The sequence below is a fragment of the Coturnix japonica genome, chromosome 6 (assembly GCF_001577835.2).
Source record: "Coturnix japonica isolate 7356 chromosome 6, Coturnix japonica 2.1, whole genome shotgun sequence".
In the NCBI taxonomy this organism is placed as follows: domain Eukaryota; kingdom Metazoa; phylum Chordata; class Aves; order Galliformes; family Phasianidae; genus Coturnix; species Coturnix japonica.
The window spans coordinates 20852357-20877862 of record NC_029521.1 but is presented as its reverse complement, the minus strand read 5'-3'; the positions used below and the strand labels follow the sequence as shown (position 1 = coordinate 20877862).

Genomic DNA, 25506 nt, shown 5'->3' with positions numbered 1-25506 from the left:
GGAGGGGGAAACTCTCAGGGGACTTTGTGTCATTATTGGCATGGAAATGCTTTGTGATTATCAGCAGCAGGGTAGTGGCAAGGGGCTGATTATCTGTCATGTCGTCAGCATAAATAATCAGTGGGCCCCTGAGCTGGGCTCCGCCTTTTGCAATGGCTCCACGTAATCACTGCATAACAGTTTAAAAGCAAGCAGAACAGAAAAACAGCTGGACTAATTCTGATCCTAACTGATGTTGCCTTTTCTCCCTTCACTAGAAGAGAAGTATGTCACTATCCAGCCATACGCCAGCCAGGGGAAGGATGAGATTGGGTTCGAAAAAGGGGTCACCGTGGAGGTCATCCAAAAGAACCTGGAAGGATGGTGGTACATAAGGTAAAGAAGCTTCACAGCCATGTTTCTGCAGGGCCTGTGGCAATGAACTTTTCTGATTGTTTACTTAATGTTAAGGCTTGACTAATTCTGTAGCTGGGCAAGGAAACCCAGATAATCCATATTGCATCTTGAAGAAACGTAAAGAAAAGGCAAAGACAGTGTGATGTTTGTTAGTGATACTACAGTGTATGCAAAGGCTGTAGACTATTCCAGTGGGGAAATTCCTTAACCTGTGGAAATTTTTTCCTTCCTTCAAGTTAAAAACCCATATCTGAGTTGATACAACAGTCCTGACAAGGATTTCTGTTGTGTGTAATTTTAGTCGGTTCACAGTGTAAGTTTTTCTGCAGTATGTTTGAATCGTTTATAGCAATGCTGAAAGACTGACTGTGGTCTGTCGAACTGTTTGGGGCAGACAGCACAGCTTTCAGGGACTAATTATCAATTTTCTGGCTATTGATCTTCGTAAAACTTAGTAACAATTCAGGTAATTCATCTGACTTCTGCTTATCCAGACTGGGCGTTCAGGAATGTATTCCAGGGGCAGGTGAAGTTACCATCATATGTCTAACTATGTATTTGAAGTAACAGTCATAGAGGCTTAAGCACTTTAAAAGGAGATTTTTCTGGAAACAATGTATGTTAAGCATGTCTAAGACAGGGACATAAGGTGTCAGTACTTCGAAAGCTTTCTCCATCTACGCTTACATAGCACATAAGATTCTGCCTCTTCATAACAAATGCATTGCTCAGGTGTATGGATCTGGTGGTACTGTGACATCTCAGGTCCTTTTAAACAAGAAGTGGTATAACAGATAGCTTAACAATGCTGGTTTATCTCTCAGGCAATGCAACACAGCTCATGAAGTCATCTTTCTGTTCAGCATGTAATTGTTATGATTTGTTCCTTTTCCCTCCTTAAGCCATAAATTGCTTTTGTTTGAGTTCTGCTCGACTCATTAGTGATGAATGAGGGCTGTGAAACTGCTGACCAAAGCAATGTTGTTGTTTTTCTTATGTCCTGTAGTTATAAAATAGATATTTGTCTTCCATCTAATGCTCCCATCGAGGGAAGAGGCTAATAAAGATAGCGGTGGAGTCAGGGAGGTACTCTAGATAGGAGGCACTCAGAATTCATGGGTTTGGTCAGGTCACATTTTTTTCTCCTTTAATCATTCACGGGAGTGGAATCCAAAGCTGCAGATAGAGGAGCCAACAGCATGTAGGTTTTGTGAGGGAAGAAGCAATGTAAGACATCTCCCATTTATTTCAGTGTTCTTTGAAATACAGCTGCATTGCTACAGTAGGTTTCCCCTTGCCATGCCAACATCTCTACAATAAATAGAAGTCTCTTTTTTTCTTTTCCTTTGCACTCTCCTTTCAACTAGGCACACAGTTTTCTAGGAACTAAAGCACAAGTGTGTGCTTGGCAGGCTCTGCAGCAGAAGTGCAATCTGGCATACAGCGACACTTGAAGTGGCTCCTTCACATTCATCCACTTGAAGGCCAGTGGGTTCCCCACCCTCTCCATGATAGGCTGGGAATGCAGCATGCCCTTGGTTTTTCTTCTTGGAGAGATATTTTGGGTCGAGCAGCCTCTGTTTTGTTAAAAGGTGGGTTAGCTCTTCCCCACAGGAGTTTATTGGATGCTTTGATGCCAGTTGTCCTCCGCTTCTTTAGGGCACCATTCTGCCCTCTGGCTGGAGATTTAGTCAGCTCTTAGAAACTTATTATTCCACCAGCATCACTTTGAGTACTGTTGATGCAGGGATCCATCCCTGACAAGCTGCTCCTGTGTAGCCCAAACTGTCTTGAACTTCTTGTGCTATTTATTAGGCTTAAGTCCCCATGATTCTGTTTGGGACCACTCAGAAAGAAGTCCTCAACAGTTCTGCATTCTGAGCACTGAGTCCCTTATAGGCAGCAGCTCCCCCTCCTGCAGTGAGCATGCAGGGAAGTGGGAAGAGGCTGCAGCTGAATCCTGCCTTGTTGTCCGCTGAGCTGGATAGTAGCGCCTGTACACACGCATAAACATCCAGAAATAAAAACAAAACCCAGCAAACGGAATCCACCTTAAAGACATCAGCGTGTTCCACCTTAAATATGTGATTTCCCCCAATTCCTTGCCATGTGCTGATCCTCATTTCCTGTCCTCCTTTTTTCTTTTTTTTTTCCTTTTTGTTCTTCTTTTCTTTTTTTCCCTCCCCCAGTTTGCTTCCCTCTGGAGTAATTCCAGTGCTCTGGAGCTGGAAAGCAGATGTGACTCTCAGACTCACACAGACATTTCTGCCTTTTTTTTTCTTTTTTTTTTTTTTTAAACATTCCTATGGTTTGAATCCATTTTTTCCTTCGTGTAATATAAACAGAGAGAAGTTTGGGATCACGGGGAACCAAATCACTGCACCTCATTCTATAGCCCTCCCATCTCTTTGCTGTAGAAGCTAGAGACAGTATTGGTTTTTTCCTTTATTTTGGACACTATGACTTTAAAAAGATTGTTTCAAAGGTGGAGAAGTAAAATAAATGCTGTGACGTGGATCCTTCGTACTGCTCCACTGAGCTCAATGGATCTGTGTGCATCCTGATGACATTAGCACCCATTATTTAAGTCTTGTTTTCCAACATTACCCTCACCTGGAGGTAACCTCACTGTGCCTGCTATCACTGAAATAACAACACACTAAGCAAAGGATTTGCAATCAGCCTGTTGCTTCAGTTTTGTTGTTTGTTCAGAGCCTGAGCCCAAGTGAATGAGGTGCGCTTGGGGTGATAAGTGGCTGCTCCAGAGCTGGGAGGGACCTAGGCTGGGGTTTGAGGTATTTCCAGTGAGTTGTGATTATAAATGGAGGAAGGATGTTTGTGATTCAGCTCTTGGATGTGAAGGTCATTACTGGTTCAAGACTTCTCTGAAGCTGGTTGGCATTTGCCTTAGTTCTTGATCTCCCTATTTTATAGGTGAGAGTAGCCTTTGAGGTCATGTTTGCAAAAGGGGTTTGAAATTACCACGTTCAAGGACTAAGGTGTAAGCCCGTTTGATGTCTCATATAAGTATCATTTTATTTGTGGAGATGCAAAAATAATCTGGCAGTTGTTGGCAGCTACTGCTCAGCATTAACTTCAGATTGAATTTACTGACTCATAGGAAGGAGCAGCTAGCAACAGCCTCTGCCGTGAGGGTAAGTTGCCCAGAGTTACAAACTGTCCAGCTATTCCTGCTTCTATTCATTGGGAGAAACTGTGTGAGATCAGAGGTCTGAAGCAGCAGGGTTATATGGGCTGATCCAAACAGCCACACACAGTTGGCAGGAGAACTAACAAGCCAGCACAGAACCTGCCTGTTGCTGCTTTTCTGATCATAAACATGTTAAGTCACCCACAAACTAAGATGGATGTAGAATGTTTTTTCTTGCTGATTTTTTGCACAATCAAGCTCTGTTAAAAGCAATCTTTGCAGTGTTCAGTGCACTGGCCAGCATAGCTTTCTCTCTCAAGCTAAAATCTTTACATTTCCAAATAATGTAAAGTTCTGTGTCCTTCCAAAAATAACAACGACAAACTTACCTAATGCACTGGTCTGTAGCTGTGCAGAAGGGCCATCTACTGCAAAAGCAGATGGAGCAAAAAGTCTTTGGGACCGAGAAGCCTCCCCATACTGGGGGGTATGGAACATATGGAAGTCTTTCTTTTTTTCTTTCAGCTTGGTTTGTGGTTTGTCTGAAAATCCTCCAAGAGGACAGAATTGTGTAGATCGAAGTTGCATGTTGATACTGTATGAGTAGCTTGTTGTTGCGTATCTGTTAGAAGCCAAATCAAGTCATTATCACTTCATTACTTTTTATTAGTCCCCTTGCTGCAAACAAAGCTCAAAGCTCTTGGGGTGTTTTTCTTTGATACCAGAATCCTTGGAAAAATTCATAGCTGAACTCTCTGAACAGGGAAGATCCTTATCTTTGCCTTCATGCATGTCAGAGAGAAGCTGCTGTAGGGAACAGCAGCATCTCTGTTTTGTGTCCTTGTTGATGTAGATGAGAGGGGAGGAAAAAGCAAGCTTTTGAACACAGAGACCCTTGTACATCTTGCTGTAAGTACAGCAACTGTACTTGCTTTTGTACAACAAGATACTAACAAAAAGTCTAAGGAAGACAACATACAGTACGTCTTCCTGTTCCATCCATAAAGTTCCGGTGCCTTTCATGAGTGTCCAAATGTGATGGATGAGCCCAGGATATGCCCTGATGCAGTAATCTCACAGCGAATCACAGAATCCTTGCTTTGCATAATAGTTATGAATCTGATTAAAAACTATTTGATGATATTTCCCCACCCTCCCCCCTTAGCTTCCTCCTCTGCAGTCTGAATTTCTATTTTCATTGAAGAGCCTTAGAGTCCTACTGTTTTAGGCTTTGTATTTCCTGCAGATTTCCTGAGCACCAGGAATTTAATGGGGCCTGCTTTCCCACTTACAGTTCAAGCACCTGCCTTGGGTATCATGAGAGATTAAAGAGAAAAGGGTTTCAGTGACTCACTCTGTAGCAAGTTAAGGTTTCATTAGGAAAAGCAGAGTTCGTCCACATGGTCCTCCCTGGAGTCTGATTGTAATCTGAAATCCCTGCTGAGGTGTTAGGAATGGCAGGAGTTAGAAAAACCATCTTCCCAAAAGCCCAGTTGTGGAAGAATGACTTCAGTTTGAAGTGTAGCATGAGCAGCTCAGCCTGGTGCTCCAGGAACACATACTGGATTCAAGTGTCTTTTCAGATTTTCCAGTTTATTTCTTCAAATAGCCCCCAGCTTGTTTAGGAAAATGAGTCTCCATCAAAGCTGGCTTTTTTTTTTTTTTTTTTTTTTAACTTTCTAGTCACATTTTTTCTTAACCTTGCAGTGATGGAGGAAGCTACATTGGTTTAACAGTCCTGTATTCTCCATAAAAATAAAAGAGCTGATCAGACAGGACTGGGAGTTATGAGAGGAGGGGAAGTATTCGTTATTATAATTACAAGGAGATAGGATTGCACAAGGGCCTTTTATAGAGCACATGTAGTGACTCTGCTTGGGGATGAATTTCATTCTTATTTTAGCTCTTTTCCATTTTGAGTTGCTGCTTGGAAGGATTAAAATCTTTTTCTCACTAGGTTGCATTTTTTCATTTTTTGCTGAATGGAAGAATACTGATTTATTATTATGTTTTAATACTGTCTAGATGGGGTGTAAAACAAAAGTGGTTGAGCTCCTTTGTCTTGTGAGTAACTGTATTCCTTACCCAGACAGAGGGTTTCTTTAGATAAGTGACTTCTAACAATAGTCTGCAGTTTGCTACTAGCTGAGCTGACTCTGAGATGACAATAGGTAATAAATTCTGTACTCAGACCAGCTTTTGTGGTCTCCAAGTTTTGTTTTATGTCATCATTCATTAATTTTACCTTTGTTATTGAACCTGAAATACATGAGAGAGCTGTGTTCAATGTGTTGATATTTCCTTTTGCACCTGCAGGTATCTGGGCAAAGAGGGCTGGGCCCCAGCTTCGTATCTGAAGAAGGCTAAAGATGATCTTCCATCTAGAAAAAAGAACTTAACTGGGCCAGTGGAAATTATAGGAAACATCATGGAGATCAGCAACCTGCTGAACAAGAAATCCACTGACAAAGAAACTCAAGCAGAAAATGAGACCTCAGAAACGCATATCACCAAGAAGGAAATCAGTTTGCCTATTCTTTGCAATGACTCTAATGGTAATGCCATGATGACACCGGACAAGCAGGCTTCCAGACTGGCCCAGGGATCTCCAGCCATAGCAAGGATAGCACCACAAAGAGCTCAGATAAGTAAGTCAGTATAGTAGTGAGGGTTTCCACCTGCTTGCAATGAATTGTTTTCTATCTTTCAGGGTTGGTGTTACCTATGGTCAGCGTAGGTCCAACATGTGCTGCCCTTACAGCTGAGCCTGCTGTGTAGATCTTTTCACTTTTCCTGTGTAGATCTGCAGGGACTCCCAGATACTGTCATTATTTAATAGTGATAATAATTGACTTTATATAAAGACTGGCTAGTGCCTGTTTATCTTAACCACTATGTGGTGACTTGACATTTTATTTCAGGAAGAACACCATAAAATGTGCTGCCCCCAGCCCTGGTACTGCAGATGATGTGATGATGTGTTCAAATCAAGGAGACCGTGTACATCTTGCATTTGTTTTGCTTTTTTCCTGGGATCAAGTTGCTATAATGTTTGTACTACTTTATCTGCAAAATGCAGATGCTAACATTCATCTGGGCAGGGAATGTAAGATACTTTGAGAGAGGACAGTATAAATGTTACTAATACAGTGGGTTATTTTTACTGCTGGGGGGAAAGCTAGATATTAGGCCAATTCTTTGCTGGCTTGTCTCCAATGGCCTGGTCAGTTCCAGCAGAACATACAATCCACTACTTTCTGGCAGTGATTTCCTTTTAAATTTGCTAGCCTAGCTGAGATGAATAGCAAAGTTACCTTAGTATTTCTAATATATCCTTATGGTTTCCTGCCTTGTTTCACAGAGGTAGCTTAAATGTTTCAAGTATTGGTTTCTAATACTCTCATTATAACTGAGGAGAGCTGCTGATGAATGTGTGTAGCAGTACCTAACAAGTTAAATAAATTTTCCCCTCATCTTTCATGCTTAGGTTCTCCAAATTTAAGAACGAGGCCACCCCCTCGAAGAGAATCCAGTCTGGTTTGTATTGTTTTACAATATATAGTAGCAGTAGGGGTAGGTCTATGGGTGCTTTATTAGGCTTCCTACAATTGAACTAAGTGTGGGGCAGTGGGGCATATCAGAGACATCCTTTATTTTCACGACTGTTCATTTTATGGTTGAACAGATGTAGATACCCTAATGTTAACTGGGAAATTTCTGGAGTTCTGGGACTGTTATGGAGAGAAATTGGAATATTTTGGTCCTGTAGTGAAGGTCTTCCCCTTCTGTCACTTCAGCTGAGCAAGGCTCTCGTTTCTTGTTGTAGCAGATGCACATTTGGCCATATCATTGAAGAATTAAAATCTAGCAGCATATTAAGAGCAATAATTCATTCGGATTACATTTTTGTAGTAAGATATTTGGCAATAGGCAGAATCTATCAATGGCCTGTGGCAGTGCAGTTTTATGAAGTTGTGACAAGTCATCCAGAACAGAGTATTATTGGACAAAGTCCCAGAGTAGATTGGCCATTGTGACTGTGACTGGTGTGGCAGCTCACAGTTTATGCTCCATCATTTAAAATGTTTTACTGTTCAGGCAAAGATTATCTCAATTGTAATAGCTAGCAAAGCATCATGAATAGTGCATCTTTAGAAAGCCTTCTGTCTTGTTGCCCATCTCTTTAGGAAGCTGCACAGGAAGAAGGAAGAGTTCAGTGAATAGAACGTCTGAGAAGGCAAATGCATGTTCATATTGCTGTTCAGCCCACTGTTTCTATGGTTTAATTGAATAAAACTTCCTATTTGCCATAGGGTTTTCAGTTGCCCAAACCACCAGAGCCACCCTCTGTGGAAGTGGAATACTACACCATTGCAGAGTTCCAGTCATGTATCTCTGATGGGATAAGCTTTCGCGGTGGACAAAAGGCAGAGGTGAGCATTAACAGTGCAACTGGAAAAATAATGCTTGGCTGTTGTAGGGAACAGGACTGAAAGAGAAGGAGCAAAAATCAATCCACTGACAATTCTGTCTAAGTAATGTGTTCCTTGTCATCTCATAGGTTATAGAAAAGAATTCTGGTGGCTGGTGGTATGTGCAGATTGGAGAGAAGGAAGGATGGGCTCCAGCATCTTATATAGACAAGAGGAAGAAGCCAAATTTAAATAGAAGAACTAGTACTTTAACCCGCCCAAAAGTTCCTCCCCCAGCACCACCCAGTAAACCTAAAGACTCTGAAGAAGGAACGACTGGAATGGTTTCTTCAGGGGATACCCAGGACTCCCCCCACAAGCTCAAATATGAAGAACCTGAGTATGATGTGCCTACCTTTGGCTTTGATTCAGAGGGTGAAGTAAATGAAAGTCATCGTGAAGAGGGCACTCCTGAAAAACGACTATTTCAGCCTCTCAAACCCTCTCCTGTGTCATCACTTCAGAAAGCGAAGTTCAAAGTTGGAGAGTCTTCCGAGGATGTTGCTAATGAAGAAGAGACCATCTACGAGAATGAGGGATTTAGGCGTTATGTGGAAGATGCTTTGTCCAATAAGGAATCGAGTGGAGACTCTGATTCTCAGAAAAGCTCCTCTCTCTCTTTGATTCGAAGGAACTCTCCATGTTCCATCTCTCCTAAATCATCATTCATGAAGCCCCACGTGGAAAAAGACATCCAGCCTGATGTTGGAAAATGTCACTATTCTAGGAGTGAGGAGACAAAACCAAGATCAGCTTCAGATGTTGGCTTACGTAGCATGCCGAGAACAGGCATGAAGAAAGAGCCTGGGCAGAGTCCTTCCATTAGAGCAAAACCAATTGTTAGACCCAAACCATTCCTGAACAAGGCAGATTCTCAGAGTCAAGAGAAGATGGATATCAGCACTTTAAGGCGTCAGCTGAGGCCAACTGGGCAACTCAGAGGTGGACTTAAAGGTTCAAGAAGTGAAGAGTCTGAAAGCCCACCACACACAGCTTCTGAAAACCACGATGATAATGTTAGGAGGGGCTCAGCTGACCTCATTACAGCTCCTTCCCGTGGCATTTTCTGCTCTAGTCATCCAGCCAAAACTGAGCAAGAAAATGATTCCAGGTGTTTCTATGTGACCACTGACTCATACCAGAAGGTACAGGATTCTGAAATTTGCTTCCCAGCAGGTGTAGAAGTGGAAGTGCTTGAAAAGCAAGCCAGTGGGTGGTGGTACCTGAAATATGGAGAGATGGAAGGCTGGGCTCCTTCCCATTACTTGGCTCTCCCTGATAACCAGCAAGAAACCACATCAGTGGAGACCGATGCCTCGTTTGCCAGGAACAGGAAAAATGAAAATAAATCAAATAGCTTAGAGAAGATAGAGAAGAGGGTTCAGGCTTTGAACACCATCAACCAGAGCAAACGTGCAACACCACCCATCCCAAGCAAACCTCCAGGTGGGTTTTCAAAAACATCGGGACCCGTAAAAATGAGGAATGGTGTGAGGCAGCTTGCTGTCCGGCCTCAGTCTGTGTTTGTGTCTCCACCACCTAAGGAGAACAACTTGTCATGCTCATTGCGCAGAAATGAGTCTTTAACAGCCACAGACCATCTTAGAAATGTACGTCGGAATTCCTCCTTCAGTAATGCACGGTCACAGCCAGGTGATGCAAAGGGGAAGCAGCCTGAGAGGTCAGGCTCTGAGGGTTCAGAGACTTCCTCCAACCTCTCAACCCAGAGGAACGGGATCCCTGTGTCCACTGTCAGGCCAAAGCCCATTGAAAAATCCCAGTTCATCCACAACAATCTCAAGGACATCTATGTCTCGATTGCAGACTATGAAGGGGATGAGGAGACTGCAGGGTTTCAAGAAGGTGTCTGCATGGAGGTCCTTGAAAGGAACCCAAATGGATGGTGGTACTGCCAGATCATGAATGGTGTGAAGCCATTCAAGGGCTGGGTGCCCTCAAATTATTTGGAGAAAAAGAACTAATATTGCAATATCTTTAACCTCCCTAATTTATACTCTTCCTGCTGTGTACATGTGGAAAAAAAAAAAAAACAAACAAAAAACAAAAACAACAAAAAACAACTGCTATACAAAAAAGACCATTCCCATGTGCCCCAGTTTGTACAAAGGGACAAAAGGAGTCTTATGCTGAGGACAAATCTGCCACGTTCTGGAGAGGTTTGTGGGGTTAACATGTTGTAAGCAACTCTGAGGAAGATGCAGCAGTCAACTGCCTTTTTGTGAAGTTGTTAATAATCTTGTATGTGTAACAGGGTATGCCATCCCATCTTTCCCGGTATTGATAGGAAACCAAATGTGTGCCTTTCATGAGAGAAATACACACGCATCTCAACTTGAGGAGTTCTGTGCCAAACTCTTTTACAATCTTGGCTCCCTGTTCTCCTCATTCTTGTCCATATGTGGAATACACAAGAGTTTTGGATGCATTTCTACAACTTGTAGTGAGAAGCAAATGGAATTTTCTGAAACACAGAGGGACTCTAATCCTTTGGAGAAGCTTTTTGTTGTTGTTGTTTGTTTCTTCTTCTCAACAGTTGGTTGGTCCAGAGTTGGAGCCTTTTCATCGTGGAGAGATTTGGGCTCTGACTTCAGCTGTGTTTTGTTGTTACTGCTAACTCACCCAACATGGCGATCAGGTGGTGTTGGTGAGGGGCTCCTTGTTTCCTTTCTTTCTGCCTCCTTCTTTGAGTTGATTTCAGGTGTTCTAAGGCAGCAATGCCTACTGGTGCTTGTAAAGACAAACCTAAAATCCCTACTCTTAAGCACGTCTATTACTTCGTAGGCTCCCTATTTAGTTCAGCTCCTGACTTCTGCCAGGAGATCCTGGTTGAGTCTCTCTTTATAGAACTGGGTTTCTCAAAACCAGACATAATATCAAAATGTACAAAAGTCCCTTGAGACACTGAAGATGTGGCTGTCAATTGTGTTGCTTCTGCTTTTCTTGCAGTCTGGTCCAAATCCAAGCATACTGTCTGCTAGCAGGGCCCACAAAGGTATTAGTTAGAAATAGCTGTAACCTTCTGCAACATCAGTGTTTACAACGAGGGGGGAAAAAAAGCCATCAAACTCGGTCTGCACATCCTTAATTTGTATATTTTTGGGGAATTGTTTTTCCATGTTTTGTTCCTTTTCTGTGCATTCTGGGTTCACTTTCTTTTTTTTCTTTTTTTTCTTTTCTTTTTTTTTCTTTTTCTTTTTTTTTTTTTTTTTTTTTTTTGGTCTTGGTTTACTAGAAGAGACTTAAAACTGAAGTAGAAGCCAAATATGTGTTTCTGTTCCCACTTGAATCCAAGAAGTACATTTGTACTGGAAAGTGTGCCTGGGCTTTTCAGGCTCAGAGATTTAATATCAAAGCAATTAAGTCTAAAACACATTAACCAGGAAGCTGCCTCTTCTGGTTCCATTTCTGTTTGCTTTTCTTTAACTCGTGCTTTGAAATGTGGCACCTGGTGAAGATAGTGTGGTGGGAAGTAGAAGAGGCATCCATTGGAGAAGGCTTTGGGATGTGAAGTTATTCTTGAGGTAACCAACTCTTGTACTGTAAACATCATTGGCCAAACCCCTACTTTACTTGAGAAAGCCTTGCTTGTTTGTTCTATTTTTCAAATGGTTCTGTTAATCACTCGAAATCAAGATCTAATTCTTTTAAATAATAGGCAGTCTTGTATGTCTGTTTTAAGGGGGAAGAGGCATACTATTTCACTGCTGGTTTACACAAGATGATACCTGCCCTTTTTTTCCACCAGAGCTTCATGCGATTTGGCTTGGAAGGTAAAGGTTACAAAGACTTAAAAATAGCTGGGATTGAGGGTCTGAGTAAAATAGCACAACAATATTGTGTGTTACCGGGGATGTTTCTCTACCAAAAAAAAAATTATACAATTTATACGTTGTTCTTGTCTTTATTCTTAATTTTTTTGAGGGGAGGGGGGCGGTGGGGTTTTTAATTGCTATGGTAATATTGAGAGAGTTGCCTACAGCTTAACCTGTCTGATATCCTTTAGGTGGCTGAAACAACATTGAAGTGCCACAACAGGCTACAAGCAGTGCTGTGGTTTGAGCAGCTCTCAGAGTCCAGGCAGGGAGGGGGGGAGGGTATTTGGGATCCCTTTAAATTGTGGTGGCAGGAGAAGGAGGTGTATCTGCACAACAGCTCATATCAGTGTGCAGGGCCCTCTTTACACCCTACATCTTACTATATAATATATATGTATGTATCCAGTTGGCTCCATCTTACTGGATGTCTATCTGAGGCATTGTGGCCCTGTCTCATACTTCTCCCCATTTTTAGTTGTACTAATATGGTCGCAGCCATAAAAGGCTGCTGGAGCTGTTGTGAGATTATAATAGAAGTATTATATTCTTCTGCTGGACAGTATTAAATAGAGCAATACATAGAGTTATCTGCTAGATTGCAGTACTAATAGTAGTGACTTAGTGACTTGTATTAATGTTATGTTTTATTTTAACAATAATGATGCGGAAGTGGTTCATTATTTTGAATTAATGCACTTTAACAATAAAAGAAACCAAAATGGAAGCCAATGCAGAGAACTAAGTGCATTATTTAAAGGTGCAGTATATAATTATCATTTTCTTGAAGCACATATTTATTAAGAATTAACTTATTATTTAAAATATTCTAAAGTTGTTTAGAGACATTCCCACCAAGTCGTCTCTTTGGGGGGGATGTAGAAGCACAGCTCCCAGATCTTCTGCATTGAGCCACTGAATTCTTCGAATATGGTGCAGAGTGATGTGAGCCCCCCACCCAGGGAGAGGAGAGCAGCATTACGGTTCAGGTAGGAGAGCCCAGGCTGCAACAAATAGTCACACTTGCATCCAGCAAAACTGAGCCCAGAGTATCTCTGAGCTGCAGGAGTCCTTGTATGTTCTGAGAAGGAAAAGCTGCTTTTTGTGGCCATTTGTGATGCTTGTTGCCACATGCTGAATAGCACGATGCTGAATAACACAGATGGGTGGTGCCTGCATTATTATATCTCAAGCATCAGCCCAATGCACACGCTGGCCCAATTACTCCTTTATCCCATCCTGAAAGCTTTGTGAGGGCTGAAGAAAGCCAGAGCCTATAGATGAGGCTGCAAAGCCAGTGCTGTTGTGGCTGCCCCCTGCCGTTCTTTTTCAACCTGCACCGGCAGAAGGGATGGGTGCAAAATTAGCTGCTTGTCAGCGGTGAGTGAGGCTTCACACCCAGTGGGAAGGCTGTGGTTTTGGCTTCCTTTTATTTGATGCTTGTACTTCAAAAGGGCACTTCTAAAGCAGAGCAAATACCATTACCCCAGCAGCCCCCAAAAATGCAGTTATTTTCTTTTCTTTGTCCTCTCTGCTCACTGCCATCACAGGTGACTTATTTTTGTTACTTTTTTTATTCTTTCAACTGAAAGATAGCAGGTCAATCTTTAATTATTACTTTTTTTTTTTTTTTCCATTGGCAAGCAGCTAGTTCCCCAAAACTGCAAGCCATTTTCCTCGTTAGCTGTGAAACAGGGAAAGGCCCTAAAGTCCATTAGAGAAGCTGACTGCAGGGCAACCTAGAAGGGGGGGCTCAAAGGACAGTGCAGTGCTGGAAGCATTTTAGCTCTTCTCTGAAATGTTCATGTCGCCTTAAGCTTTATGTACTAAATTTGTCAGAACTGACACTGGATCAAGAGCAATATTTGAATATAACATACACCTCAGTGGGCGCTCAATGCAGAAATCAGTAGTACTGTTTAAATCTTCCTCTTTCTGTCTGTTCTTGAACCAGACAGAAAAGGAAGAGCTCCATGGGGCCCCAGCGATGCCAATTGCAGCAGAAGGGAGCCCTCATCTGGGGGAGAGGCGGCTGCTGTCCCCGCTGCCCCTGCTGTCCCAAAAGCCTTGAATTGGAACCAACAGAGAACCCCAAGCCCAACACCATAGAATAAAATTTGAGAATGTGAAAATTGCGTCTTGCTGTATACTGCAACTTTAATAATAATGAGCACTTCTGAGTTCGTTATTGAGGTTTATATAATGCCTGAAAGATTTAATTGCTGTTTTCCTCTGTCTCCCAGTTCATCCCACTTTCTTGTTACGTCAGTGATTCAGTTTTGCTGGCTGCCCTTCCCCGAGGGAGGCAGCTCCTGTTAATTTTTCTCTCTGACGCCTTGCAGCGGGTGGGTGCAGCCATATGTACCAGTCCTTTGCAAGCCAAACTTTCCGATATAAAAGATGCAATGGGCAAGTGCCAGGATCTCAAATCCCTGTACAAAAACAGCACATGCTCAGTAATTTTGCAGATTGAGATTGGCTCATGGTTTGACTCCTAAAAATGGATTTTCACATGCACTGGTACAGCTAAAACATGGATGTGGCCCTTGTGGATGCACTGCGAAGGCTCTTTCCATTGCGATGCTATAAAGTTTGACGAAGGCATTATATGACTGTTTCCATCACTTTCAGATCTTAATGAATCGTATTTTATTGTAATATATATTCATTGCTTTCCTCAGTTAAAAGAAAGTTACTGCTTTTATCTTATATGAAAAACAAGGGAATTTGGTAAAGCATTCATTATTTTCATATTCCTAGTATTAACAGAATAGAACTAGTACTATTTAATTTTAGATCTTCATAGCTAGCTTGTTAATAACTCATATTTTCCTGTGTTGTATCCTATTTTTTTCTATTTTTTTCCCAAATATTCTGCATTCTTGAGGAAAAAAAAAAAATCAAATCCAGTGAGTGGATAAGTGCAATATTCATAGAATAAACAGGCCCCTCATCCAGGACTTGGAGTGGAACGTGCAGTGTGAAATGTTTGCAATTCTCTATTCATGCACTCTTATGGGAACAGGAGATGCAGGGGAGAGGGCATGTGGATGAAAATGGGACCCTTGGGTCGGTAGGGATGGGTAGCTGGGGCTGTTGGCCTGGGAATGGCTGCTTGTTATAGAGAACATCACCTGGTACTAAAAGTGTAAGGATTATGCAGCATGTTGCCAGGTTTGTGTATAGGCTGTGCATTAACGTCCTTATTAATACAGGACTTCTGAGCTATGCTTTAAGTATTCTGTATGTCATCCTTGCATGATACTGCCTTCTGGTTTGTCTCTGCTGGTGGTTGTCCTCTTTTGCTTCAGAATCAGTAACTTAAGAAGAGAAAATATTTCTGCTGGTGCTGTCCCAAGTTTTGATACTGTACTGTTATTTGTATTTATTCCAAGAGCTGTGGAAATGTTTTTCTACAGGTCCTTGTTCACGTTTTTTCTCCTTAGGTTAACAATAAGGAAAAAAGTCCCCATTTTATCTGGGTTATTCCTCACCTGTGGAATTTCACAACTGATTTGATTGTTGAAATCCTGGTTCCTGGCTTGCAAAGGATGATCTTTCAGTTCCAAAGTAAAGCTGAGCAGAAACTCTGCTCTTCAATAAATAAATAAATAAAGTAAAAATTAAGTCCTATTTGAATGGATGGAGAACTTCCACCTGTGCAAAGTAATGTGACCATCCTGGTAGCAGCAAAACCTCTCTTTGAAAAACTGGACTGTTTGCATGAGATCCAAAAATAATGTGAAAGATGGAGCATTGGGTTCTTTGGGCTCTGGGAGCACATCTCCTAAAGCTCTACTTCATGTCCCTGGAGGGCAGTGGTACCTCAGCCTTCTGCAAAATTCTTGTTCTGCTGCTCTTGTATTTGTGAGAAGGCCTGGCTATTACTAGAGACCTTTGCATTCAAATAAGAACTGAGTTCTGCAGCTGTATTGAAATAGGTGGTTTTTCAAAATCATGTCATTGATACAAATGCTTTAAAGATGAATCTTGTTTTGGGGAACCAACCCAATTCTTTCACTTGCTCTTGTCCAAACCAAGCTAGAAGTCCAGGAGCATCAGTTGGGTTACAATGGCAGAAACCCTCATGGGCGCTCACCACACCTCCTAGAGGAGTGTGGGAGTGCTGAGCCTGGGGCTGCCTTGCACCATCTGCTCCATGCAAGTTGTGTGGCTTTGTAAGATCCACCAGAGCTTTGCTGCTGTGGTGTCTTTCCAACACCAGAAACTCCTCCAGCAACTTCAGATGCTATTTATCCATGTAGCAAAGTGTTGCATGTAAATTCAGTGGTCAGTAGCTGCCGACAGCACTAATACAGTGGTTCAAGAGCAAATGCTTATTTTTTTTCTTGTTTGCTTTTACTTGTTTGATAGAAGCAGGCACCACCAATGTGGCAGTGCGTAGGTAATGTGTCTGCATGCTTGAACTCTTCAATGGCCTCTGCTAGCTGTTCCCAGTGCTTCTGTTTCTCTTTCTGTCCCTCTGTGCTGCTCAGTGGCCATGTCTGTTGTTTGTCTGTAGCTTCAGATAAAGTACTGTATGTAGGGCCACATCCGGAGTCCCCCGCAGACTTGGGGTTGCAATGTAGGTTGCTGTTGCTGCTTTTCCTCCTCATCTTAGAGCCAGTCAAAGCACCTAGAGTCCTCCAGAACTTCCCCTTGGATACCTTTCTTGGGGTGCCAGCTGTGTGGGGTGTCCTCACACTGTGGCTGGGGCTCTGCAGCCTGGGGTGAAAGCTGAGTGCAGAGCTGATGGCACAGGCAGAACAAAGTAGCTTCTCCCATTTTATAATGTCATGGCTGGGCTGGTCCCATCACCAACGTTCATTTGTTCTTGCATCGCAGTAGCGTTGATTCTAGTTGAAGAGTGCAATTTTGTTTTGTGTTTGGGTTTTTTTTTAAACTTTTTTATTTGTTTGTTTTCTTTAATAAATAAATTTGGTTTAAAGCTTCACACTGGCATTTTTACAGACCTGTTTTTGTCAGCATAAACCACCGCTGTCCTGAGTTGAGACTCCTGTTTGTTACTGAATTAAACTAATGGGAACTGTATTAACGATTTGGAAAGAAATGGAAGGTAACTGTATTGGCAGGGGAGGGGTGGGAGAAGATAAAATATGAGGGGAAAAAATGTTTCTAATAAGGCCATAAATTATTTGATCTGACACTGCAGGTGCTTTCTCTGTATAGATGGTTTTAATACATCACTGCTCTGTGTTAGGATTTTTCATTACTGAGAAATGTTGAGTTTTACTCTCCGTGACGATGGCAGTCTGTATCCTGAAGCCAGTGATCCCCCAAAGCAAGACAAACACATGCCATGTGATTGCTGTACCACAGGCACTTTGTACCTTTCTTTCTCAGTCCCTGTTTGCTGAAGGAAAGAAGCAGAGGGGAGGGAGAATGCATGGCATTACCAAAACCCCACTGTCATCCTTAGGGGGCATCAAATGGTGTTTTGGGTCTGGATCCCCTGAGCATTTAGGTTGGGTTTGTCTGTCCTATAGAAGCAGGACAGGAGAAAATACTGCAGTCACTGAAACTTAGCCTTTATCCATGAGCAAACTGAAGCAAATAAGAAGGGAATTGAAAACAAATCTTTAAGAATATGAGATATTTCAGTATAGCCAACATTTATTGCCAGTCTTGGACTTTCATGATGGGGGAGATGTTATAATTGTTTCCAGTCTTTAGGATAAAGTGTTTTTTGCTCCTTGCTGAAGGGGCTTGCTCATTGCTTGTTACTCATGGTGGGTTCAAACTTGGAGTATTGTGGAAGCAGAGTGCATGGAGCATTACAGTGTCTTTACTGGGTATACAAGCTGACTGTTAGGGGGTCAACAGAGTAAGTGCATTTCTGTTGTCTGGCTCACATCACACTGTATCATTGCTGTTGCTGTACTCTAAGTTTAATTGCAGGCAGTGATATTGGTTACTTTGCTCCCAGTGTTTGGGGAGAATCAAGCCAATTAGATGTCTCAGTTGGGAGTTGGTATCACATTTTCACATGTGTCTTCACAGGAAGTTTTGCCTGCAGCTTGATTGCTGCTTCAGTCAAAGCTCAGATGCAGATATCTCTCTTGGGCACATATATCTGTGGCTGCTTCCAAAACTGTTAATTAGCTCAAATGATTTCTGGAAACAATAGATAATTAATGGGAGCCGAAATCTGTTGCTGAATGAAGGCTGGAATCAGTCTGAGTGGTTGTGCTCCCCTCTACTCAGAGAGCACATCTGGTCTGGAAAGCCTTATGGTTCTTACCATCTCAAATATGTGTTTGATTAAAAAATTCAATCTAGACCTGGTCCAAATGAGGTTTTGCAGTGGATTTCCTGAGTTGATGTTCTTAGTATTAGACGCTGTTGTCATTTTTGTGTTGGTGTAGCACTCCATTTTCTAGCAGATAGGTGGTGGGAATGTACTTGGTGGGGGCTTGGGGAGAGCATGTCGGTGACCAGAAACAGAGAAACGTGTGGTTGGTTTTAGTGTGCGTGTGGTCAAGTTGGTGATGCTTTTTTGTTTGTTATTTTTGTTGTTGTTTTTAACATGGGAGCCATTTTGTGTGTTCTGCTTGCGAAAAGCGTCCAGGAGTTGTTGTGGTTTCTGTCGTGGTATATATGGAAAAGGAATAAATGAGAACTGTTTTGTTTTCATATGGAGAGAGTTTATAGGCGGGAGTCTGTTCCGTTTGTTCTGGGATGTGAGATAAGCCAAGAGGTAAAGAAAATGAGTTGGGGGAAGCCCTTCTTGTTGTAACAGCTTTGGACCATGTTTGCTTGTGGCCTGTGGTCCAGCTCTATTGAAGGCAGTGAATATTGGTCGTAGTGCATATGTTTGAGCTTTTTAACCAAATAGCGATTCTTTCAGAGCTGACATTCATAGCATCAACCATTGATGTACCTACAGCAAATGGGAAGCTATAAGCACAGATAGATAAGTACTGCAGCCTTATGGAGTGCCCAGTTTTTGTTTAATGAACTTGAGCTGGTGACCAGCATGACTTTGTACAGTGAACAGCTCCTGACTGATAGGGCCCAAATGTATTTGGCTCTTTTAGATGCTTTCCTAGGACTGCAGATCCGGTGTATGATAGAAAATAATGACCTTCCAGTCATCCCAATCAAAACTGAAAGCCAGAAAAAGACATTTTTCATGCAGCAGAATCTCTTGCCTTTGGTGGCATGAGTTATCATACAAAAGGCCCCTGTCTGAGCTGGCACAAAACAGAAGACCTCTTTGTGACCAGTCTCCAGGTCTGCATGTGAACTTGGCAGATTTGATGCAGGTCAGATTTGTAGGTAGAAAAGATGAGTAACTCCTTTACAGACTAATACGACAATGTAGTTCTCATTTTTTGCCAAGCAACCCTGTAGAAATATCCCCCAGGGTTCAACACAGGTCCTTTGGGGACCTGTGAGTCTCTAGCTGATATATACGGTACTGTGGGCCTGATCCTGTGACTGGGACAGGAGAAGCGCATCTCGTCAAAAGTGATGATGATCGTAGCACAGTGTTGCCATTGCTCTAGATCTGTCACTGGGGGGACAACTGTTGTGCAAAACATTACCTTCTCCCCTAATCCACAACTGCAGACTTCATTTTAGTGCCCAGTCCAGAAATGGTTTTGCATTTGCTTTTCCATGGCTACCCAATAGCCGCATGCTGTGGCCAAGTGCTCGCTCAGAGTACTGCAATACATTGTAAAGCAATTTATAATTTGGGTGTTTCTTGTAAAAGCAAATGTTTTGGCGTGGGATTTTAATAATGTCTTTGCATGCAGAACTGAGAACTGCATGGGCCACTCAACAGAGAATGAGCAATATATCTCAGGCAGTTGTGCATGTGAAGGTGCAGAGCAAGAACTTGAGGTTGCTGTGCCTGTGAGTAGATCTTGGCATCCCACTTTAGGCACTTATCGGAGCTTAGAGGTGATCAGCATCTAATATTGAGCAATCAGGACAGCTCACCTTCCCGCATGCTCAGGACTGGCGGAGGTTACGAGGGATGGAGTTTGGGGGCTGGGCTGTTCCCTCAGCGTTATTACAGGTTCTTGCAATGTGAACCTTTAACATCTTCAAAGACTCAGGCAGAAGGGATTTGCTAAACAGACTGTATCTGTCATCTCCCAGTTCACTGATTGCTTGGACCAAAGGTGGTGCTAAATCTGATCTTCGTCTGTAATATTTATATTTTTTTGGACTTTTTTTTTTTTTTTAATGTTTGATAAAACAGATGCAGTGTCCTTACATGAGAGATTTATTCCCAGCTTGGGACTTGGCAAAACTCACTGGACCTTCAGGGTCCAGCACGGTTGCTTGTTAACATTTGAGCAGGCTTGCAGTGTTCTGGGGGGAGGTGGGAAGGGTACTCTATCTTCAAATGTTTGCAGACTGTAAGAATTGACTTGTGATTATTATTTTTTTTTTTAATGTTGTATTTTGTTTACATTGTCTCTTATGCCCTAAGGAAAAATAAATTTTGGACATTTTTAATTGTGATCCGGTTGGTTTATTTTATTTTCAACCTTTTGATACTGTATTTTTTCTACTCCCAGAGGAACTTATGACTTGGATGTGCGTGAAATTGCATATTTCAGCTCAGGCTTAAATGGATAAAGGAGCTCCATTTGTCCTCCGGCTCTGAATTGCTGCTGTAGTTGTATTTTGTAAAGCTTTATGGGCTGCTCACCTCTGTCCTCAAACACAAAGAGCCGCTGTCTGTGTTGAGCATGGTCTTAAGGCTTAACACACGTTTCAGTGTATTCTTTTGGGAGAGTGATGTGGTGTCGGACCCAAAACAAGAAGAGAAGCGTTCTTTTGCATGGGTGGCCCTTTTATCACAAAAAGGGTTGCTGAACATTTTGGGATGAGTTCATATCGCCCCTGCATGGTACTCTGCAGAGCATGACCATGGCATTGTAAGGTCTGAGCACTGCAAGGTTGCCAAGTTGTGTTGACACCTTGCTGGCTTTAAAGGCTGGAAGCCCCAGATAACAGGCAGAAGTTTCCTGCTACATGTAGCAGATGCATAGGTGAAACTCAAGAGCTTTCTTACAGTAAGAGTGGTGGGTCACTGGCACAGGTTGCCCAGAGAGGGAGGGGATACCCTGTCCTTGGAGACATTCTCTCTTTGAGCACCTGATGGTGCTATAGATGTCCCTCTGGCCTTCATGTATCCCTTCCAACTCCACCAGTTCTAGGATTCTATGACATGATGTCACTGGAGATGGAGCAGCTCTCAGCAGAGGCACAGTGTTTGCTCACCATGTCACATAGGTAAGTGGTTGCCAAAGGCTCCTACTGAGCCATCCCAGCTCTCTGAAGGCTATAAGAAATTAGGAATGAGGCTGCACACAGTCCTGGGCACTTCTAGGCACAAACCTTTGTGAGGAGTGTACCAGGGAACTGTCTTTTCTTCCCATGTGTGTTGTCAACCTTAGGGTTGAAAGGGTTCGTTTTTTTTCTAGCATACAATCAACATATTACTGATGTACACCCATGCGTGTTATTAACACACTGTTAACTGTTCTCTTTCTCTCCACGCTCCACCATCAGAGCTACCCTGCATCCAGACGTGTGTGTTTGATAAATAATGGTACTGCAGCCCGCTGGAGGCGGTGCGTGCCGTGCCGGAGCAGAAGCACCAGGTGGCGATGGAGGACCGGCTCTGCCCTCCTGGACCAATTTGGAACATCCCTCCCCTCTTCTTCATCCCTCCCCAGCGCGGGCCGTGGGCCAAGGCCGGCAGAGTACATACCTGCCTTGGTTACTCTCGCTGACACTGGGGAAGGAGAAGGTTTGGGTTTCGCTCGCTTGTCCTAAGATGTAGCAGTGCTTGGGCTCAGTGCATCTGGCAGGGGCTGCGTGGCAAAGCCAGTGTTCCCAGTTCCTAGAGCAGTCTGTTGTGCAGCTCCCACCTTAAGGGGATGCTGGGGCCTCCTCCAGGGATCCTTCTGTCCCTGGGAAAGCAGGAGCTGAGCACAGTGCTTGGAGTTACAGCACAGGCATCCTCAGACTTAGCTTGCTGCACCAGGGAAGATGTTCAGGAGCATCACTTTGAGCTGCAGGAATACCCTTAGTCCTCACTTTTGTGCATCTTCTTTTATCACTTAGGTGGATATGAAGCCCATCAGGGGCTTGTTCAACATCATCATCCATCTCTATACACCATCTCATCCTTCAGCAGTGAAGGCTCACCCCAAGGGAGCAGTTTTCATTCCACCATTGCTTACCTTAACCTCTTGCTTCTGCCCTGCCTGTCGCCTTTTGCTGCACTTGTGGCAATGTCAAACACTCAGCTGGTCGCGGTGCTGCAGGATACCTAAATCAGCTTTATTCACAATCACAGTTATCCAATTTTTTTTTTTTCACAATGAGTTGTTATTCTCTTCAAACAGAACACAAAACATCTTAAAGTAAAGCAATGAAATGCAAATGACACAAGAACACAGAGGTACGAGGGAGCCTACACAATTCAAACAAAACAAAAGGTTAGGACTGTTGTTGTTACTGGTTTTGCTGTTTTTGCTCCCTGCAGAGAGCCTTGCTCTCCTCCCTGTTTACAAATGGAGCCAGCTGATGCTGGGAGCAGGACTGAACCCCAAATTTTGAGCTCGGATGCTGGGGGAGCTTTCAGTTTCTTCTAACTTCTAGACTTTGGTCCACAGTAAAACAAACACAGTTAGTTAGTTAATATATTAAAACACTCTGAATTCAAAAGGTGAAAAGGGAATTCACACCACTGCACTTGGTACCCATGGATGGAGATTCTTGAAAAATAAAGTGTACCCATTGGCTTGCCCTATGTGGGAGGGAACCGGTCCCACTGGCGTGGTGAAGGCCTGGGAAGCTGCTTATTGCACATTTCCCCACATCCACTGATTCACAGACACATTCCTACCTCTTGGGTTCCTCCTCTGACATTTTGGGGTGTGTTTAAGCACTGACACAGATTCCCCACCTCTGCTGGTCCTGGAGGATGGCTCTGTGACCACACACTGGTCGTGCTCCTGGCATGGAGGCTGTGACCGCTTCCTCCCACCCCTGTCCAAGCAGGGACCCTGGGTTAGGGGTGCACGTGAGAGATGTGCAAAGAAATGGCGTAAATCCCTGTAACCAGAAAATCAATGTTCAAGTTACGGAGTGCCCGCCAGGCAGGCTGGGGGTGGCTGCAGTCCCCTGCAGGAGGCTGCAGTGATGGCGGTGCCTTTAGAGAAAGGCTTTACAAAGCACTCTCCAGCTCTTTGCATTTCCTTTCATTTCCTTGAGGGATCAGGGTGAGGCCATATTTTCCAGAACCTTCAGCCACCACACTTGTGGTGGCCATGATAGCAAAAGGCTCAGCAGGAAGAGCACAGCTCCATGGCATTCCCTGTCATGGCAGCAACAAGATGGGATGAAGACCACATCCCAGCCCTGACCACCCCTCGGGGCCTAGTGCTGCTTCTTCCTCCCAGAGGCATCAGGATGCTCCCACAGGACAGCTGGGGAGCACCTGCTGTAGCAGAGCAAGACCCAAGGCCCTGCAGCCCTGGGCCAGGCCAGCAGCTATGACAGTACCACGGTCATCATGGCACCCACTATAGAGATAGTGGGGTTCCCAGTGAGGGCAAGGGGGTTATTTAAATAAACCAAACCCCTCAAGCTATAATTATTTTCTTCTTCCCCCCTCTAATACGTAAGGACAGCCATGTCCTGCCGGCGGGCTGGCTGTAAAGGTCTAAAAGTACCACCTGGCTGTTTTTGCACAGTGATAAAGTTACCAGTAAATGAGACCCGCAGACATGTGGGTTTATACATTCTTCCCCAGTGGAGCTGGGTTTTTTTGTATTTTTGGGTTTGTTTGCTTTTTTTTCTTCATTTTTTTCTGTTCTCCCTCCGAAGTGCTGTCTGGATGATGAGGGGAGGAAAGGTGAGGGAGGTGCATCTTCCCCTCTTGCAGGCCATGGATGCTGCTGGATTCTTTGTGCTGCGTGAAGACCATTCAGGATAAGCCACAGCAACTCAGTGGTGGTGGGGTGTGAGAGATGCTCGTCATGCAGCAGGATGGTGCCAGGAGGTGGCTGGATGCTTCTGGGAGGGAGAGAGTCCAGTGTTCGCTGCCAAACCCATCATGAACACCTCTGATGAGGAACTGCAAGGAGGCAGCAGGATGGCCATGGTGCTGGCCCCCTGGAGGTGCTGCCATGGTGGACACAGAGAGGGTTAAAACTCTTTAAAAGTCCCAGTTGTTCCTGCATTTCCACTGCAGATGTACTCCCTGCATCTCCCTTGCTGGGTCCACACTTGCCTCACACCATACCTTTTGAGGGGCTTCTTATGATCAGGATAGTTGTATATCAAAACACACTGCTTGTTTCTCCCCTTCCACCAAGGCATCCTTCGCACGCAGGGTGGCTCCAGAAGGAGAGGTGCAGCACTGAACTTTTTATCGCTTGTTGTCCATGCTAAACATTAGAGACTCCCCTCCTCTGTGCGTGATGTAGAAAAGGGATGGATGCTCCAGCTGTTTGTTGTTTTTTTTTAGAGAGAGAAAGTTTAAAATCCATAGGGGGGAGCAGTCCATAGTGATTTCCCTGATGCACTGGAGTTCAGCCCCTTGGAGAGCAGAAGAGTAGCATCTAAGCTGGTCTCATCTCTTGTCCATGGAAGTGGGGGATCACGAGTGGTGGTGGATGATGGTTTTCAAATCCCCAGGTGGTGAATAGAGACCAAGACCTGTGATACTTCACAGCCACCTCTCCACCTCCCTCGTCCCATCACAGCAGCTGCTGTCGCTCTAAGTGCTGCGGTACGTTTTGATGATATCTTTGATGGCCCGTCTGCAAATGGGACAGCAAGCGTTGGCCATCTTCTTGAGCTTCAGCCCACATGAATAGCAGAGACACATGTGTCCACAGGAGTAAATGACTGTGTCTACCATGTTCTCATAGCAGATGGTACATTCATCTCCCCAAGGCCCTGAGACGGATGGGGAGATGGGCGACTCAGGCAAGCTGACGGGAGAGTTGGGAGCTGTGCCTGAAAGACAAAGAACACGGTCACTTGTGCTGCTTAAAAGGCTTCTTGACATTCTGGAGTAATTGCCCTGGAGCCAGAAGCAGAGGGAGGAACTGTGCCCTAGCAGCATGTCATGCTTCAGCTGTCCTCCAGGATCAGGGCTCCTTCATGCGATTTGCTGGTCACTGAGCCCTGGTTCACACACCAAGACTCAGTGCAGCAATGAGGCAGCATCTGTTGGGATCTGCCACACACAAAGAACAAACCAAGAGACAGCCGTTCCTGAGCATTTGGGACAAGGAGCAATTGCACATTTTCAAACCTCTGTCTAAACATTAACGAGGAAAAGATGAGAAGGAGTGGAATGAACCACCTGGTTTGAAAAGGAGGAGGTCAGGTGGCACATGGTGGCAGCAGCTCCCAAGACAAGCAGTGCTTCATCTCTAAGGCTGATCAAGGGATCTGGGTCTACACTGCATGGTGACAAATCCCTCCATGTGGATCCTCCAGGACACAGGTGGGGTGGTGCTGGCATGGGCAGCACTGAGCTCATAGCAGGCACATTGCTGCAAGAGCCACAAAGGTTGCACTAATTATGCTCACAGCATAAAAGTGGTGAAGACTCCCTGCAAAGCCAGATGAAATGGCAAGGTAA

The 25506-nt window shown here is 43.8% G+C and overlaps 2 protein-coding genes across 10 annotated transcripts in view; one reads left to right on the top strand and one right to left on the bottom strand.

Moving 5' to 3' along the window:
* SH3PXD2A (SH3 and PX domains 2A) overlaps window positions 1–20351 on the top strand; it is a 223760-nt gene extending 203409 nt beyond the window's left edge. For 6 of the 7 annotated variants that reach the window (XM_032445343.1, XM_015867111.2, XM_015867109.2 and 3 more), the window contains 5 exons: window positions 258–375; window positions 5864–6195; window positions 7035–7084; window positions 7861–7980; window positions 8109–20351. In XM_032445343.1, coding sequence (XP_032301234.1) covers window positions 258–375; window positions 5864–6195; window positions 7035–7084; window positions 7861–7980; window positions 8109–10001 — 2513 coding nt within the window. In that variant the 3' untranslated portion in view covers window positions 10002–20351. The remainder of the gene's footprint in view (window positions 1–257; window positions 376–5863; window positions 6196–7034; window positions 7085–7860; window positions 7981–8108) is intronic. The other variant, XR_001556150.2, reaches the window with a different exon arrangement.
* NEURL1 (neuralized E3 ubiquitin protein ligase 1) overlaps window positions 20054–25506 on the bottom strand; it is a 131650-nt gene continuing 126197 nt past the window's right edge. For 2 of the 3 annotated variants that reach the window (XM_015867115.2, XM_015867114.2), the window contains exon 6: window positions 24378–24872. In XM_015867115.2, the coding sequence (XP_015722601.1) occupies window positions 24631–24872 (242 nt within the window). In that variant the 3' untranslated portion in view covers window positions 24378–24630. Of the gene's footprint in view, window positions 24873–25506 lie in introns of all 3 variants that reach the window. The other variant, XM_015867113.2, reaches the window with a different exon arrangement.